This window comes from Gambusia affinis, linkage group LG07 (assembly GCF_019740435.1).
Source record: "Gambusia affinis linkage group LG07, SWU_Gaff_1.0, whole genome shotgun sequence".
In the NCBI taxonomy this organism is placed as follows: Eukaryota; Metazoa; Chordata; class Actinopteri; order Cyprinodontiformes; family Poeciliidae; genus Gambusia; species Gambusia affinis.
In genome coordinates, this window is record NC_057874.1 from 28,307,611 (window position 1) to 28,324,218 (window position 16,608).

The 16,608-nt window shown below is 35.9% G+C and overlaps 2 protein-coding genes across 6 annotated transcripts in view; one reads left to right on the forward strand and one right to left on the reverse strand.

The window, feature by feature from the left end:
- The first annotated feature begins 3,471 nt into the window (after positions 1–3,471).
- Positions 3,472–6,875, forward strand: LOC122833849 (bladder cancer associated protein). 2 transcript variants are annotated; one of them, XM_044121777.1, is made up of 2 exons: positions 3,472–3,687; positions 5,980–6,875. In XM_044121777.1, the coding sequence occupies exon 2, from the start codon at positions 6,108–6,110 to the stop codon at positions 6,369–6,371; it is 264 nt and encodes an 87-aa protein (XP_043977712.1). In that variant the 5' UTR covers positions 3,472–3,687; positions 5,980–6,107; the 3' UTR covers positions 6,372–6,875. The 2 variants fall into 2 exon arrangements, with proteins under 2 accessions (XP_043977712.1, XP_043977713.1); XM_044121778.1 differs by having other exon boundaries at positions 3,521–3,682.
- Positions 6,876–7,203: 328 nt separating this feature from the next.
- ripor3 (RIPOR family member 3) overlaps positions 7,204–16,608 on the reverse strand; it is a 36,165-nt gene continuing 26,760 nt past the window's right edge. For all 4 annotated transcript variants that reach the window (XM_044121773.1, XM_044121776.1, XM_044121772.1 and 1 more), the window contains 12 exons: positions 16,367–16,552; positions 15,797–15,887; positions 15,279–15,485; positions 15,066–15,211; positions 13,847–14,012; positions 13,031–13,160; positions 11,630–11,794; positions 11,383–11,547; positions 9,743–9,945; positions 8,900–8,983; positions 8,742–8,832; positions 7,204–8,657 (listed from right to left, as the gene is read on the reverse strand). In XM_044121773.1, coding sequence (XP_043977708.1) covers positions 8,557–8,657; positions 8,742–8,832; positions 8,900–8,983; positions 9,743–9,945; positions 11,383–11,547; positions 11,630–11,794; positions 13,031–13,160; positions 13,847–14,012; positions 15,066–15,211; positions 15,279–15,485; positions 15,797–15,887; positions 16,367–16,552 — 1,735 coding nt within the window. In that variant the 3' untranslated portion in view covers positions 7,204–8,556. The remainder of the gene's footprint in view (positions 8,658–8,741; positions 8,833–8,899; positions 8,984–9,742; positions 9,946–11,382; positions 11,548–11,629; positions 11,795–13,030; positions 13,161–13,846; positions 14,013–15,065; positions 15,212–15,278; positions 15,486–15,796; positions 15,888–16,366; positions 16,553–16,608) is intronic.

Consider the following 16,608-nt stretch of genomic DNA (forward strand, 5'->3'; position numbering starts at 1 on the left):
CTAAAATTTAGCCTCAAAGCTAAATATTTAGCAAGCTACATATTTAACGTCAAATTTAGTTGATGAGCTAAATATTTAGTTTGGAAGTTAAATATTTAGCTAGGAGATTAAATACTTTGTAAACTACTTAGGTTGTGGCTAAATATTTAGCTTGATAACTAAATATTTAATTAGCAAGCCACATATTTAGCTTCAAGCTAAATATTTAGTTAAGCTAATTGTACACTAGATATTTTGCTACCAGGCTATTTAGTTTACAAATGAAATATTTTGTCCTTAGCTAAATATTTAGTTCAGAGTTAAATATTCAGCTAATATGCAAAAGTTACCAAAAGGAAAGTCTTGTAGTCTTTTAAAGCTAAATAAACTCCTGATGGTGAAACTGATTGGCTTGGATTGTAGCTCATGTCACCTCTGCATTCATTTTCCTCTTCACATGTACGACAATTCAGCTTAAAACAACAGGTGTTTGAAGTGAATTAGCACGTTAGCTAAATATTTAGTTTGCTAAGGAAACATTTAGATTGATGCTAAAAACCTAACTTGCTAACTAAATATTTTGTTTGAAACTGTAACATTTAAAAATGAATGAATAAGATGCTTAAAATATGACTTTGAGAAAAGAGCCCTCATTTTGTTTCCTATTACAGAATAAATTATTTCTCATTATTTTTGACTGTAATTTTGCAAATGGTACCGTATAGATGCAGCACAGGTCGGTGCAGTTTGGTACGTTATTTGGTTTGTTTCCAGTCCCACGTCAGTTGTAGGACCAAAGCAAATGTTATACTGTAGCGTACCAGAATGTAAATGGCGTCATTGTTGGTCATTGTGTCTAAAATGTATGAATAGATATATGTTTTATTCAGCCGATGGGTTTTGCCCTTGAAGGATCACTTTTTTGAAATGCAATTTCTTAGGCACTGATATCAATCTGGATATCAAAAATTAATTGTGCATGCAATTCTGAATCAAACGTCACTAAATAAGGTAGCGGTCCTGATCAGTACTAATCCAAACTTTATTTAGGTTGTTCAAAATTTCAGTTTAGAATTTGGCTGCGTTTTTAAATCCATTAACAGAGAACATCTATTAAAACATTAAGTCCATTCATGTATTTGAAGTTTGTGTGTTATTAATTACAAGATTATTTATTCAAAAATACATCCAATTTTCCTCCTGAGTCACCCGACTCAAACATTGAATTCAAACATTCAACATGCTGATGTGAGTAGTTCCTCATTGGCACAGACCGAGTGTCTGCATAGCTTAGCAAGAGATTAAGTGACATTATTTAGAGATTATTACTGCAACATTTATGGAACATTTGTATCAGATTTGTAGCAACCAGATTCAGGCTAATGTTTTTATTTTACAAACATTTTTCTTTTGATTGGAAGTAATATTCTGGCTCTGGAGCCAGAATAATCTTGAATTTGAAAGGATTGCAAAGACAATTTGTCAAAATAGCCAAAGAAAAAAATTATAAATTAAATTGAAAACTCAAACAGCAATTAAGAGAAGGATTAGATTGCTGAAAAATGGTATAAATGATAGTACATAAAACAAAATTGTATTTTTGTTTGTTTCGCCTGTTGTTAGATGCCTGCTGAAAATAATTAAAAATCTAATACTAACATGGATATGAATTATTATGGGCTGTAGATTTGTTTCAGGGGTAGCTTTTGGAGCAAATGGTATGATGTGTGAAGAGCATTCAAAATGCAAACCTTCAGAAGTACTGAATAAAAACTTCACCCTGACTTTTTTTAAAATACTTTAGCTGATTTGGAAGGAAAATAGAAAGAAATGATGCAGTTTTTAAAATGTTTGTGCAGTTCTGCTATTTTGGTCACATTAAGTCAAAACTGGTTTCTCAAGTCCTTGAAGATAAAAACAGACCCTTTATCAAACTGTCATGGCCTTAAATCTCATGTTTATGTTGTTTCTAATTATTTAAACTCTCCATTCAGCAGATACTGCTTATCATTTTCATATTTATCTTCATATCAGTATACTGGCTGTATTTTGTCAGATAAATGGGATCAGTGAGGTTTTTATGAAGTAAGAGCAGTTTGAACCTGTAGTGAAGGTCAGCCATGTTGAGAGCACTACGCTCAGCACTGGCGGCCATCTTGAGAGCACTACTCTCAGCTCAGGCAGTCATCTTGAGAGCACTACTCTCAGCTCTGGCGGCCATCTTGAGAGCACTACTCTCAGCTCTGGCGGCCATCTTGAGAGCACTACTCTCAGCTCTGGCGGCCATCTTGAGAGCACTACTCTCAGCTCTGGCGGCCATCTTGAGAGCACTACTCTTAGCTCTGGCGGCCATATTGATGATTTTGACTACCACTAAGTGACAACAAGCTAGCATGTAGCTTTAAGAGCAGCAGCAAAATACACTAAACCACTGGACTTGATTTTTGATGTTTAAAACACACTATATATAATTTATATTGCTGTTTTCTCTTGCTAGTTTTATTCTGACTGTGTATTTTTGCTGATGTTTGCAGTTTATGGGATTAAAGGTGCAAGTTGTAGCAACAAATGTTTCTTTTACTAAACATTTCGTTTTTATTTATTTGTCATTTTAGTTTCTTAATATGTTAAATTGATCATTTTGATTGCCAGTCATTCTCCTGTTCATCACCAGTAAAAGTGTAAAAAACTACAAGTTGAAACATACATATTATTTTGTTTTTATGTGATCTATTTAGTACATGATACAACATAAATAATAATAATAATAATAATAATAATAATAATAATAATAATAATAATAATAATAATAATAATAATAAAAGCTTCTTTGATTTTTAAATCAACTTTATTAACAGTTGGAGTTTTGCTGATTCTAAAGTATAATTACAATAATACAATAATAATTACAAATATGTTTGTATTTTATTGGGATTTACAGACACAGACCGACACAAAGTTGGGATAACTCACAAATAAAAGTATGTTTTTCATATGTTTCATATTCTGCTATGCCCTTAGCCATTTTACTAAGCAGCATAATGAATAATGAATGCGATCAATAATACCAAACAGAAGCAGCAAGACTTCAGAGGAAAACATTCAAGAATAGCTTGCTTCTTATTTTCCTTCAAAGAAAATCAATTGGGTGCAAATAGTATTTTTAGTTTTTCATTTGTTTCATCTGCAACTGTTATTACACTCCAGTCCGTTAGCTGGCAGCATTGCACTTTACCAAATTTTGAAGTAGTGATCAATATCTTCTAATTTTAACAAGTTTTGTATGTCGATGAAACGACAAATTTCTCATCTTAACAAGATTCTGCTCTTTTATTTGTGTCCTTGCTCGCTGTAATAGTTAAACACTTCCATATGAAGAACTAAACAAAGTGATAAAAACAGGGGACTTTAAGCTACATCTGGTTAATATCTGCTCGATTATAATCAGGAGATTGTACTTTATAGTCAAGGGCTTGTTTCAGGCTCTAGGCCAGTAGGTGGCGGCAAGTTTGTTTGGCAACTGCCTTTGGCAAGAGAAGAAGAGGGGAAAAGACGATGACGAGGAAGAAGAAGCAGAAGAAGAAGAAGAAGAAGATCTACTAAATCCGTTGGCAGCTAGTTAGCCGTTGCTACATACGCAGTCCAGCAGCCGTTAGAGTGAAATACGAGAGGTTTCCATTTGCTGAGAATGAACCCTACCGATGTCAGGTTTGCTCATGTTATTTTTCCAACTCTCATCGTGTCATGTTTACGTGGTGTTATGGAGGTTTTCTCTTGTGTTTGTTCGGGAAAGCATTTATGAATCTGTGTTAGCTTGTTGTTAGCTTTCCATCATGCTGTTGTTTCGGGTTTTATTCCAAGCGTTAAAGGCCTCGGATCGTGGTTAAACATCACCAAATTTAAACAATAACTGAAACCAACCACTGTATTTAGTTCACAGTTGGTTTCTGAACAGGCGTTAGATATTTTAACGTGTTGTATTTTGGTAAGTAGCGTTATAGCTAAGAGTTGGTGATAATCAGTAATAAGAGTCCATAAATTCACCTAACCAGAAACTGAACCTTAGACTTTGATATTAAACTACCTGAAATTTTATGTCGCAGTTTATTTAGACTGGTTGTGTTTTAGATGCTTCCTCCTTTAAGTGAAACGTAGAGGATTGCTTTAATCAAGCTAGGAGTTTATCTAAACCTTTATAAAGAGGTAAATAAGACGTGTAACTTTAATTTCCTTTGGCTTTGTGACCCCAGCTGACACAATGAGAGTCTCTGTAACCCAAATAACTAGGTAGTGAAGTCAGGCCGGGTTTGGATCCAACCAACAGGCGATATTTAATGCTGTCTGGTCATGTGGCAGACAGGGAAGAGCTAACAGCTGCTTCTGCCAGAAATAAATCAGCCAGCAGTGTCTTTGTTTTCCTGCTGAAAACAGACATTTTACCGGCTGAGACTGTTCATGTCGTTAAGTTAAAGCTCCTTAATCTGGTTTAAAATGGCAGCAGCTGGATGGGGGCTGAGTCAGAACTTTGAAATTTAGATAAAAGTGAGATATTGAGTGTACATTTTAGAGATTAGTTTGAGATAAGAGCACAATCCTTTGATTTAACTTATGGGTTAGGGTTAGGGTAGGTAAATTATTTATATAAAGAATGAACGTTTCTGATTATTAAGTCAGAATTTTGAGATGGCAATAAATTTGCAGTATTTCAATAACGCAAATTGTATTACTTTTCTGAAAATCATTTTGACGATTTATGGCTATAGAAACTTGCTTTATAGATCTGCTGGAAAAAAAATTAATTCTTGATTTTTGCATTTTTGCGTTAGTTTTTGATCATTTTGTTGTAACCTGGTTACTGAAGAGGGAACTAAAAGCAAAAGTTAAGTTAAACTTTGAGTGGTCATGAGTAAATATGAATAAATGGAAAAGGGTGTAGACATAATTAGTCATAACTGCCACATTGTGTGTTATTAAACTGATACTCTTCATTTAAACACATCTATTTACTCAAGCTTTATAGATCAGTAGTAGTGTTGCAGTGACATGCATACAAGGTCAAATCGGGTCAAACTAGCCCAGCTGCTTTCTACTGAAGGACATAGTTTTATTTGGGGCTGATGCTCAACCTCTCACTGCCGGCTGAGCAAAGTTTGGTGGAATCAACTAACTTACTCTCTCTGGTTGCCTAGCAACTCACTAATTCTGTGGTTGGCTAGCAACAACCCCAGGTGTAATTTGCAGCAGTTTTTTTTTATCACAGTGCCTCAGAACTGTTTAAAAATTAAACAATAACACAGTAGAGTAAAACTGTGGATATAATAAGTTGTTTAGCTTTTTTAAATGTTATAAATCGCTTCAGATTTCGTCCCGTCGCCATAACAAAGTTATCTGTTTGATGAATTATCCCAGAAACTATTGCAATAAACAATAATATTGTTTTCACGTAATAGAAAAACAATAACCCAAGAAGATATTATCAAAGATCAATAAACTTTGAATTTTAATGAACATTTAACACTGGAACTGGAAGACGTTTTGAATAAATAAAATAAACGAAACAAATTATAAAGGTTCTGTAAACAAATTATCTTTCAGAAAAACATTTAGTTGAGACCAAAGCGCCAAACTGAAAACTTTTATCATCCAGTTTTTGGTAGAAAGAAAGAAACAAATAATCATGCAAATGGAAATTGTTGATCTCGTTTTAATTTATCATGCGAATATTGATTTATTGCTCATTGCGACAGGCCAATTTACATTTAAGGAATATTATAAATGAGACAAAAAAGTAAACCAAATTTATTGAGACAAAATGATATAATAAAAATACAAAATAAATTCAGATATTAAAAGCCTTGTTGTACAGGTTTTAACTGCCGGTGTAGTATTGATTAATTTAGATAATCAGGCAGTATTTCAGATATTTAAATCAATGAAATGTTTTTATTGTGGATGTTAATTTTCCGTCACTTTGCTTTAATTTATGCTCTTTTCTTCCAGGAATGACCTGACGACAGAAACCTCCAGCAGCTTCGCTCTCGTCCTTCATCCCGGTTCTGTTGGCTAGAACCGCCTCTTCATCGCCCTCCGCTCTGACCTCTGACCCCGTCCCTCCCCCTGCGGTGACGATGTACTGCCTCCAGTGGCTGCTGCCGGTGCTGCTGATCCCGAAGCCGCTGAACCCGGCGCTGTGGTTCAACCACTCCATGTTCATGGGCTTCTACCTGCTCAGCTTCCTGCTGGAGAGGAAACCCTGCACCATCTGCGCCCTCGTCTTCCTCGCCGCGCTCTTCCTCATCTGCTACAGCTGCTGGGGGAACTGCTTCCTGTACCACTGCCAGGACGCTGCGCTGCCCGCCGCCGCACACGACCCCGCCATCATAGGGACCTAGGCGGCGGCGGCCCGCAGCATGATACTGCCACGCTGCAAGAAGAGGAGGAATCAAAGGGATCCAGTGAAACTCTGCACACCGACCGGACAATCACCGCCTGGAGCCACTTCCTGTCCATCAGATACATGCTGAGCTTCCTCCCGGTTCACCTTTGACCCCGTTTAGTTTTTTTTGTTTCTGTTCTTTCCTGTGCATGGTTTGCTGGTTTTAAAACATTCTCACAGACGTTAATGAATTTTGAACAAAATGCTGAAACTTTCCAACAGAAATCAAAATGCTGTGAGTTTTTTTTGTTTCATTTTGACGTGTGAAAGCGGAAACAGTCGGCCATTTTTATCAACCGTAAGCAATACAGGAAGTGAGACCCTCACCTGCAGACGACTCGTTTCTCCAGGTGTTTCGCTGTTCGTTCCTGCGGGGAGAGAGAGAGTCGCCTGCTGCAGCGCAGAATGTGCAACAGGATCGTTTTAATTTAAATAAAGTTTCCTCTGTGTTCAACCTGGACCGGCGCCGCCGCATGTTTCTGTTCAACCCGGTGGTACCACGAAGCGCTGCGGCCGTTACAATCTCTGACACACACACACACAAAAAAACTAGTAAATTTGAGTTTAAGGTGAAATTGTTACAAAAATTTACTAGAAAAACTGGAAATTTAAAATAAAAAATTTACCTTTGAAACTTATTAAATATCCTAGAAAATTTTATCTAGCCAATTTTGGACTTTTCTGGATAATTTTCAAACTGTAAATTATCTAGAAAAATTTGCTCTTTCTAGAACATTTGATATTCGGCTCAGAAATTTGTTAGGAAAAAATGGGACTTTTTTAATTTGAAAAGCTGAATTTTTTTTTTTTTTTTTTTTAGAGAATTCAGTTTGAGCAAACTGGAGCACAGTTTGCTGGTTGAGCCACCAGAGGGCAGCACTGTGTCTACAATAATTAAAGATATTCCTGAAATCTTTGGAGATTTTCTAAAATCCAAAATAAATGATCAGTATTTTAATGATACCGATCATTTACATTACTTTGCATTATGTAAAAATTTTTATCTTTCCAGAGGAAGGCTAATGAATATTATCAGGCTAGCAGTTTGTGAATTTAAAATTTAAGTTTTTTCAATATTTAAAAAAATAGTGAAATAGTAGGTTGAAGGAGTGGAATAAAGTCAGTATTATTTGGATTTAAAATCGTTTTAAATTTTGTTTAAATTGAAATTTTGAAAAAGTTCACAAAAAAAACAACAAAAAAACTTGTAAATAAAAATAAATAAATATTCTAACACATGAAGATTTAGAAAAATGCTTTTTTAGGAAATTTTAAGGTCAAAATCTCTATATAGATCTATCTATATGTGTATAGATAGATCTATATATAGAGAGACCTGTCTATAGATGTATATATAGACCTATCTATAGATATATATATTTATCTACATGTACATATATGTAGATATATATATATATCTGCAGATATATATAGATATATAAAGAGGTCATTTAAAGAGCAACAATCCAGTTTTATCCCTGAAATGTTTAGATTAGTTTCATTTTTTATTTTTATTTTCTAAAATCCATGAATATTTAAAAAGAAAATTGAAACCGTTCAGGGCAGCTCTGAAAAAAACTGATCAAATAAATGTGGCCAGAACGACTGATATTTTCATTACTTAATATTTTTCTTAAATTGTCCTCAATTCATGATTAGTACCTTTATTTTTTTTATATACAATTTAACATCTAAATATTTAATTCCATTTCAGTTTCTGTTTGTACTAAATCCAACTAAATTAGTTTGTGAATTTCTTCAGTTCTAATAATTTTATTTTTCATTCAATAACGGTTAAACTTCTGAAGCAGGTCGACTCGTTTTGGGATCACTCTGGATTTATTCAGTCCTTCTGGGCTTCATAAGCACCAAATATTTATTTTTACTCATTATGCATCTTATCAAACTAAAAAACATCAATTATGATGAAAATAAATCATTTTTCTCCAACTTGAAAGAGTCCCAGCCATCATAAAGCTGCATTTTTCAGGTTAAATAAATGTTTCTGCAACAGAGCGTCTCTTAAAATAATATTCTGACCAAAAAATAAAAATAATAAATTCAAGTTCTGCTCAAAGTCCTGCAGGAAAACGTCGGATCTTTTCCGCTGCTGGTTTTTGGTAAAGTTTGTCTCTGAACTTTTATAAAATGGTGATTTCCGTCTCCAGGTTCTGATACGCTTCATCCTGCATGTCCGCAAACATCTGCTCCATCCTCTGGAACGCTTCGAATCCTTTCTTACCTGAAAGGAAAAAAACGCATCACGAAACGTCAAAAACCTTTAAAAAGAGTTCGGGTGAAGAACGATTATCGATCAGGTTGTTACCAAACGATAAAACGGTTTCCTTGGCGACGCCACGAAGATCTTCGTCTGCCGACCTGCACAGATCCGCGATCTGCTCCACGCTCTCCGTCGCCTGAAACGCAACAAAGTCAGAAAGGACTGGAAAAAAAGAACTGTTCATTTGATTCTTCTCTGCTCACCCGAAGGCATTTCAGAGCCAGACAGGAACCCGTCTGGATCAGAACATCAGAACTTTTCAGGCTCTCTGTGTAGAAAACCACCGACTGGAGCAAAAACAAGAAAAACACACAAAAAGGGATTAACTGGGATTAAACTGGGATTAATGGGAAGTTTACCTGAATCTGATGAAGTTTTCATTAATCAGTTTATCGATTTTATTTAGAACTTCATCAGTTTCAGAACAGAACTTTGAGTCAAAATAAATGTTTTTAATTCAAGGAAAATTTTAAAATTAAACATTTCCAAAGCTGTTTTGAGAAATTAATAAAATAAACTTTGGTAAAGCTTATAAATTCAACGAAATGACAGTAAACCCCCGCCCCCAAAAAAACTAAACAGGTACAGACAGTAAACAGCTAACTATTTCTGATAAAAAATTCAAATAGAACTAAAAAGATTAAAATAATTTTAATTTCCAAATCTAGTTTTAGAGACTGATAGAAAAAATAGGTAAAACTTAAATGATAAGACACAATAACAGCTAAATATATTTGTGATAAAATTAAAAAAAATTACAAATTTGTTAATTTCCAAAATTATTTTTAGAAAAGGGTAAGAAAAAATAGAAAATTAAATATTTAAATAAAAGGTAAATAAATTATTTAGAAACCTCATGCAATATTTCTCTGGCCAATTTAAAATGGCCATTTTATTTTAAAATGTTTTTACTTTAAGCATTTTGCAAAAATACATGTGAAAGTAAATACACAAATATAAAGTTGGGATCCTTAAAACTGAACAGATTAAGTCTATAAAAACAGAAAAAGTGAACCGGTCCGGTTCTTCAGAACCGCTGGGCCCACCTTGCTCCTGAAGGCCTTGCAGCCTGCGGCTCTGCTGATGCAGCTGGCTGCAGCTTTGCAGACTTTATGGTTGGAGTCCACCAGCAGGGCGGCGATAGTCTGCAGCGTGCTCTGCAGTGGGAGGAGCTCCGATAGGCCCCGCCCCCTCAGCTTGCGTAAACACCTCCTCCGTTTGGGGCTGTTCAGTGCCGACAGGATGTACTCTAAAAACACCAAATTAAACAGATGAGCTAAAAAAAAAATAAAAATAAAAACAAGCTAAATGTGAAGCTAGGTGAATCAGCTGAGCAGAAAAGAAATAAGATGTTTTATTCTATTTTATTCATTTTTCTCTCAGTAAAATTCACTTTTCAAGAATTTTCAAGGAATTTCTTCAAACTTTTAAAGCACCACACTTTAATGAATTGAAAAAAATACAGTTTCAATTCACTATTATATGATATGATGAGTTACAGCAACACTTGATTTCCATTTTGAGTTTGAATTATTCATTGCTATCAATAAGTCTTGTAATGGTATTCTACATTCAGATACACAAGATGAACTAAAATATAACAAAATTTAGATTTCAAAATGTTTAAACTGGCCAGAGAACAACACACCAATTTAAAAAGAAACCCCTTAATTTATAAGATGAAGAAATCATTGAGCCGTTAGGAAAAATAAATATTCATTACTCTGAAGCAATCCAAACAAATGGTGTTATCAATCAATGACTTTTCTGCTGAGATTAAATACTTAAAACACAAAATACAGAGAAAGGCATGGAAACATTTTCTCATCAAGTTTTCTGGCTTTTAAGAAAAACAATTCCCAAAATTATTCCAAACCAACCCAAAACAAGAAAAGTTTATTCCGATTTAAAATGGATCATTATGCAAAATTCACATTTTCAGGGTTTTTTTTTATACTTCTTTTCAGGTTTCTACTGCTTATAAAAACAGCCAAAAAGCTTTAAAAAAAGAATCAAACCGTCTCGTTGGCAATAAGTTAATATTTTTGGTTTCTGGAAAACATTCCATGGGCACTACGCTGTTACCTAGCAACCCCAGCCAGCCTAGCCCTGTTACCTAGCAACCCAAATGGAGCTCCAGAACATTCGCTGAGCTGGTTAAAGGGCTGAACAAATTAAATGTTTAAACACAAAATAGAAAGAAAGCTACAAACTAAAATCTCTACAAAAAAAGTTTTCTAGCGTTTAGCAAACAGGAATAATTCTGGTCATTCTGACTCACTAAAAACAAGAAAGGTTTAGTCTGATTATACTCCTAATAAAAAGAGAGACTTTTTTTCTCAGTGTTTGAAGTTAAAGATATCTGACTTCAACTGTTAATGTTTTGCAAGTTTAGGTTTTAAATAAAACATTAGAATGAACTTTATTACAAAACGGTGCAGCGTGGACATCAAATGGAGAAATCAAGCACTTTCCAAACCTTGAAAAAGCCTCATTTTCAGAGCATCACTACTGCTGCTTTTATAAATTGTTTTTGACACCCATTTTTCTTGTGTGAACCTTTATACCTGATGCTTCTGTTAAACCAGAATTTCTCCTATGGAGAATAATAAAGGCTGTTTCTATTGTATTATAATTGAAATTGAAGCGTTTTAAATTATTTAGTGTTTAGAAGTGAAAACTGTACCTTCTCTGGACAGGCGGGAGATGTGCTCCCCCAGATCCTGGAAGCTCCAACGCTTCAGATAAACGGAGAGCTGGAACAGAGTGACCCTCTCAGGGCTGCAGACGGGCCGGCAGCCGGGCAGCAGCCTGCAGGCGGCCTGCAGCTGCTGCAGGAGTCTGGAAAACACTGCAGAGGCCACAACACAGGAAGAAATGCACAAAAACGTTCCCAGGAACCCATCGGGTCAGTTTGTTTGCCAGGTTTGTACCTCTCTCTGACTGTCCAGGCAGCTTGGCCTTCACTTTGTGAGTGTAGCGCTTCTTCAGCGTCCTGGAGAAGTTTTCCACGCTGCAGTAGAACGGAGAGCCGCTGGCGTTCACACACTCCTCCCAGAACAGCAGGATGCCTCTGGACCTCTGGGCCTTAGGGAGGACTGCAAGAGCATGAAGAGCATTAAGGTCTCCCATTGAGCCTCCTTAAACAGCTCAAGATAGGTTTACACAAAACACATTCATTAGAGTTTTTGCACAAAATTATTCTTTGATAATGAGATTTTAATTGTGAGCTGTTTTACTGCGTCTCATCGCTTTAAATCCAAATAATCTGCTGCTGGCCACGCCCCCCACAATTCAACATTAACACCAACGTGAAAATGGCTGAAAACGGATGCAAAATTATACAACAGTGCATCTTTGAAAAGCAGAAGTGGAGCCTCCTGCACAACCAACAAGAATGCAGCAAGTGTTTTATGGATCGAGAGCTGGACAATAAAACAACAATAAAATATATTGCAATAGATACACTATCAACATCAATAGATGATACATCTGATAAAATATTCATTGAACCGCACAGCATTCTGGGACATGTAGGCGCAGGATTAGCTGCTCAACCTCTCAGCCAGCTAAAAAAAACTTGGAGGGCATCAACTGACTCACTGACTCTTTGGTTACCTAGCAACTCACTCACTCTTTGGTTACCTAGCAACTCACTCACTCTTTGGTTACCTAGCAACTCACTGACTCTTTGGTTACCTAGCAACTCACTGACTCTTTGGTTACCTAGCAACTCACTCACTCTTTGGTTACCTAGCAGCAACCTCTAGAGTAACTTTTACAGTTAGTTTTTCCTCCTAACTGCTTAAAATTAAAAACAGTAGAGTTGGGTGAAAACTAGATAAATGTCACGCCAGCAGGTTGGCAAGATTTCTAACACAAAAAAACTAATTAATCTTTTATTGATATTGACTTTGATTGATATTGACTCTTACGAAACGAAATGTTTTTCAGCCATGTTGTCCAGCCCTACTGGATGGTAAGCTGGCAACCAAACATTTGTCTCGTCCAGTGAATACAATGATAAAACCAGTCGACCAAACAGGCTGGAACTCTGCTTGGGTTGCTAGGCAACGGGCTAGGCTCAGATGAGGTTGCTAGGTAACCGCGCAGTGCCCCTGGAATGTGATTTAATCTAAAGGTTTTTGAATCGACACCAAAAAAACATGAACTTATTGCCTAAATCGTCTCAGTGTGTTTTCTCAAGTGCTTGGTCTGTTTTTGGGATCAGTAGAGAATCAAATGGAAGAACAAAAACATGTAAAATATGATTTTACTATAGTAGGTCCTGTTTAAATAAACGGAGAGAGCAGAATGATTTCTTGTCCTCTGACCGTCTCGCGGTGTGATGTTGTCGCTCTTCTCCAGCAGCAGACCGCCGACTCTGTCCAGAACCGCCGTCTGATTGGACATCTCCTGCAGCAGCTCCCGTCGAGACAGACTGAAGTCGCTTGTTTTCATCATCTGGAAACAAATGATCATTTATTGACTGCAAAATTTACAGTTTGGGACTGTTTTAATGTCATTTTCATTCATTTAATTATTTTCCAAAATTAAACAGAACTGGTGATCATGAATAATAAAAAACGTTTTGTGGTATTACACATCAGTTTTGATGTTGCATTTTTTTTGTCTGCTTCTGTGTGTATGGAGGACTAATCCTAACAAAATTACCAATAAATAACTATCAAGCAATTTATCTGCCGAATATTGAATCCAAGAAAAAAAAATTTCCCCAGCTTATTTGATTAAATAAATATAAATTAATATTTATCATTTTTATTGGTATTAATTTAAAAATATTCCTTATCATTTTCAATCATATTGTTTTATTTATTATTTTTCTTTAAGTTATTTTTCACATTTTTAACAATTGTTTTCAACAGTATTACATTTCTGGAAATAATGAAATAAAATATGACAGTAAATAAATATATTTGAAAAAATGTAATCAAATAAATTGGGAAATTATTTTTTGCATGCCATACTTGGCACATTAATAACATCTTATTATTTCAATATTTATTGCCAGTTTTGGCAAGATCAGGCCTCCATATGTGTGAAGATCTTTAGTTTTGAATTGTTGATGTTTATCTGGTGGTTAATTTGATCTTTAATCGGACTAACGCAGCAGGGTTAGCATCCCGTACCTGCAGCAGGATGCAGCAGATGTCCAGGTGCGTCTCCAGCGCCTGGTCCAGACCCCAGTTCCCAGAAGTCAGTGGGGTGATGACCAGGTCGTCCTCTGAACCCGATTGGCTGCCTGCAGACAGGAGGCCCAGACTCTTCAGGGTGCTCTGCTGGAACGAACTGATGCTGAAACAGGAAATAGAAACATTCGCTTAAGAACCAGCTGGAGGTAAATTCATCTACATTTTCAAGATTTAACTTCCTTTGGGATCAATAAAGTATTTCTGAATTAATAATTGTGTAAACGTTTATAATTTAACAATGTAAGACTCAGTTAACATAATTTGAGATCATTTAATTGAGTTTCACCTGTTGCGACTAATTTAGCTGGACGATAAATCGTCCCAGAAGTTATTGCAATAAACGATAACATTGTTGTTTTGAGGCCATTTTATGTAACATAATGCCATAATAATGGAAGAACACTTTCTGAATGATCAACAAACTTTAATTTCTAATGAACATTTAACACTGAAACTGGAAGACATTTTAAATATCCAAAACAAAACAGAGAAAAACAAATAAAATGAATTATGAAGTTTTTGTAAATAAAATTTATAGTAAGTTGAGACCAAAACACCAAAATCAAGACATTTATCATTTAGTTTTGGTTGAGAGACAGAAAAAAAAAATCATGCAAATTGAAATTATTGAGATTCTTTTAATTAAAAATGCAGTTAAATGATTAATTGTGACAGGTTTAAGTTTCACACCGAAAACTTAAACGCATCTAGACTAGACTTTAATGTCAAATTATATTTACTCTCTCAACTTAAATCATTTCTGAATTCCAGTGGGAAAACTTAATTTCAATGCTTTTTACATAATTTCTAGTATTTTCTATAAATAAAATGTATTATTTCAGTTTAATAAGTTCACCATATCCCACTTTATTAAAAACCCTGGTATTTTATAACTTAACTAATCTGTTAGTTCTTATTTATATTTCCCCATAATTCTGAACAATATGACAAATATTGAGAGAGGATAACATTACAAAACCTTTATTAAATCTTTTATTTTAGAAAGATTTTGCTGTTTTATTTCTAATATATTCGATGTGAAGCTTCCAACTAAGTTTGTTTTTCATAACAACACATTTCATCTCAAACTGCTGATTTCTGCTCTAGTCGGATAAAATGCTGCGTTATGTTAGATTTTGTCCGTCTGTAAACTCACCCGCTGTCTTTTAGCCTCACGCTGCCCAAACAGGAAGTGTCGTCATCTGCGTTGAAGTCGTTGGACAGGAAGTCGAAGCTGCCCAGGACTTCCTCGACGGCCAGCGTTTCCTCTGATGTGGAGCTCCGGAGCAGGGAGAGGTCGTTCTGCAGGAGGAAACAGAACATCAGACCCGGTTCTGGTCCGGATCATTCAGTGCTGATGTTCTGTTACCTTCAGGATGGTTCCCAGATGCTGGATCTGATGCTCCAAAGCTCTCTGCTCCTTTTCAGCATCGCTCTCACCACCAAACGATTTCTCCAGCTCCGCCATCAGGACTGCCAACCGGACAGTCTGGGTTCGCCGCTGGGCGCCGCTCGGCCCGGGTCGGACCGACGGAGCGGACAGAGCTCCACAGACAGCCGGGATCCTGGGGGATTCCTGCAAGAGACAACAGAAAAAGAAAATGTGTTTTAAAAATTCTTGACTTTAATCTCAAGAATTTATGAATTTGAAAAATTTGCTGGATAAAACTCAGAAATTTTCCAAGTTTTTTCTAAAAAAATAAAATAAAATCTGAGCTTCATCTCAATTTTTGAATTTTTTTGCTTATTTTTTTGACTTTTGAAACTAAAAAGTTTCCATATTTTCTCTAGAAACGTTTTTCTAGCGAATTCTTGACTTTTCAAAATTTCCAGGTTTTCTCCAGTACACCATCATGCTGACTCTGAAGGCGATGCAGCGCCACCTACCTGTTGTCCTTGCTGCTGCAGAGCTGCACTTTGCGTCTCGGTGTCGGTTTCTCCTGATGGATTCTTCCTCAGGATGTCTGGAGTGCTGGACCTGCACAAACATTCACAGCGTTAGCATCGCAGCGTTAGCATCGCAGCGTTAGCATCGCAGCGTTAGCATCGCAGCGTTAGCATCGCAGCGTTAGCATCGCAGCGTTAGCATCGCAGCGTTAGCATCGCAGCGTTAGCTGTGAACATTTATAGGCTACAGTGAAACTTATTGAAACTTCATAACTGAGTACAATATTTTAAAATGTATAAAGCGCATACTTTATGTTTAAAACAGATTTGTAAAATGAGAACGCAAATACAACTGAAAAGAAACTGAGACAAAAAAAAAAGTAGATATAGAACAGCGAAGGTGGAAAAATGCATTTCAATTAAAGGGTTTTATTTTATGGAACAATTTCGGCCGTAAAGTTAAAAAAAAAAAAAATAAATAAATAAAAATCAATAACAGATATTTATACCAGAAACTAGTAAAATTCTAAGATTTTGTAATTTTACAGTGTGAATCTCTTCCCTTCTCACCTGGGTAAGGCCAGATGAGACGCTGTTTTAATTGTTTCTGCTGAGGAAGTCTCTGACACGCCTCCCCACTTCTCTTCGTCCACCTTCCCCTCGACGCGCTGCTCCTCTTCCTCTTCCTCTTCAAAGGAAAGCTGAGTCTGACTTCCTGCCAGGCTGGTCGACGGGTAGCTGTGAGCGCGAGTGAGACTGGAAGACAATTTTACACCCAAAGTTTGTTTTAAATCACAGAAAACTCTAGCAAC

Coding starts and splice junctions, on each gene's coding strand:
- LOC122833849 (XM_044121777.1), top strand. CDS start 6,108: ATGTACTGCCTCCAGTGGCTGCTGCCGGTGCTGCTGATCCCGAAGCCG.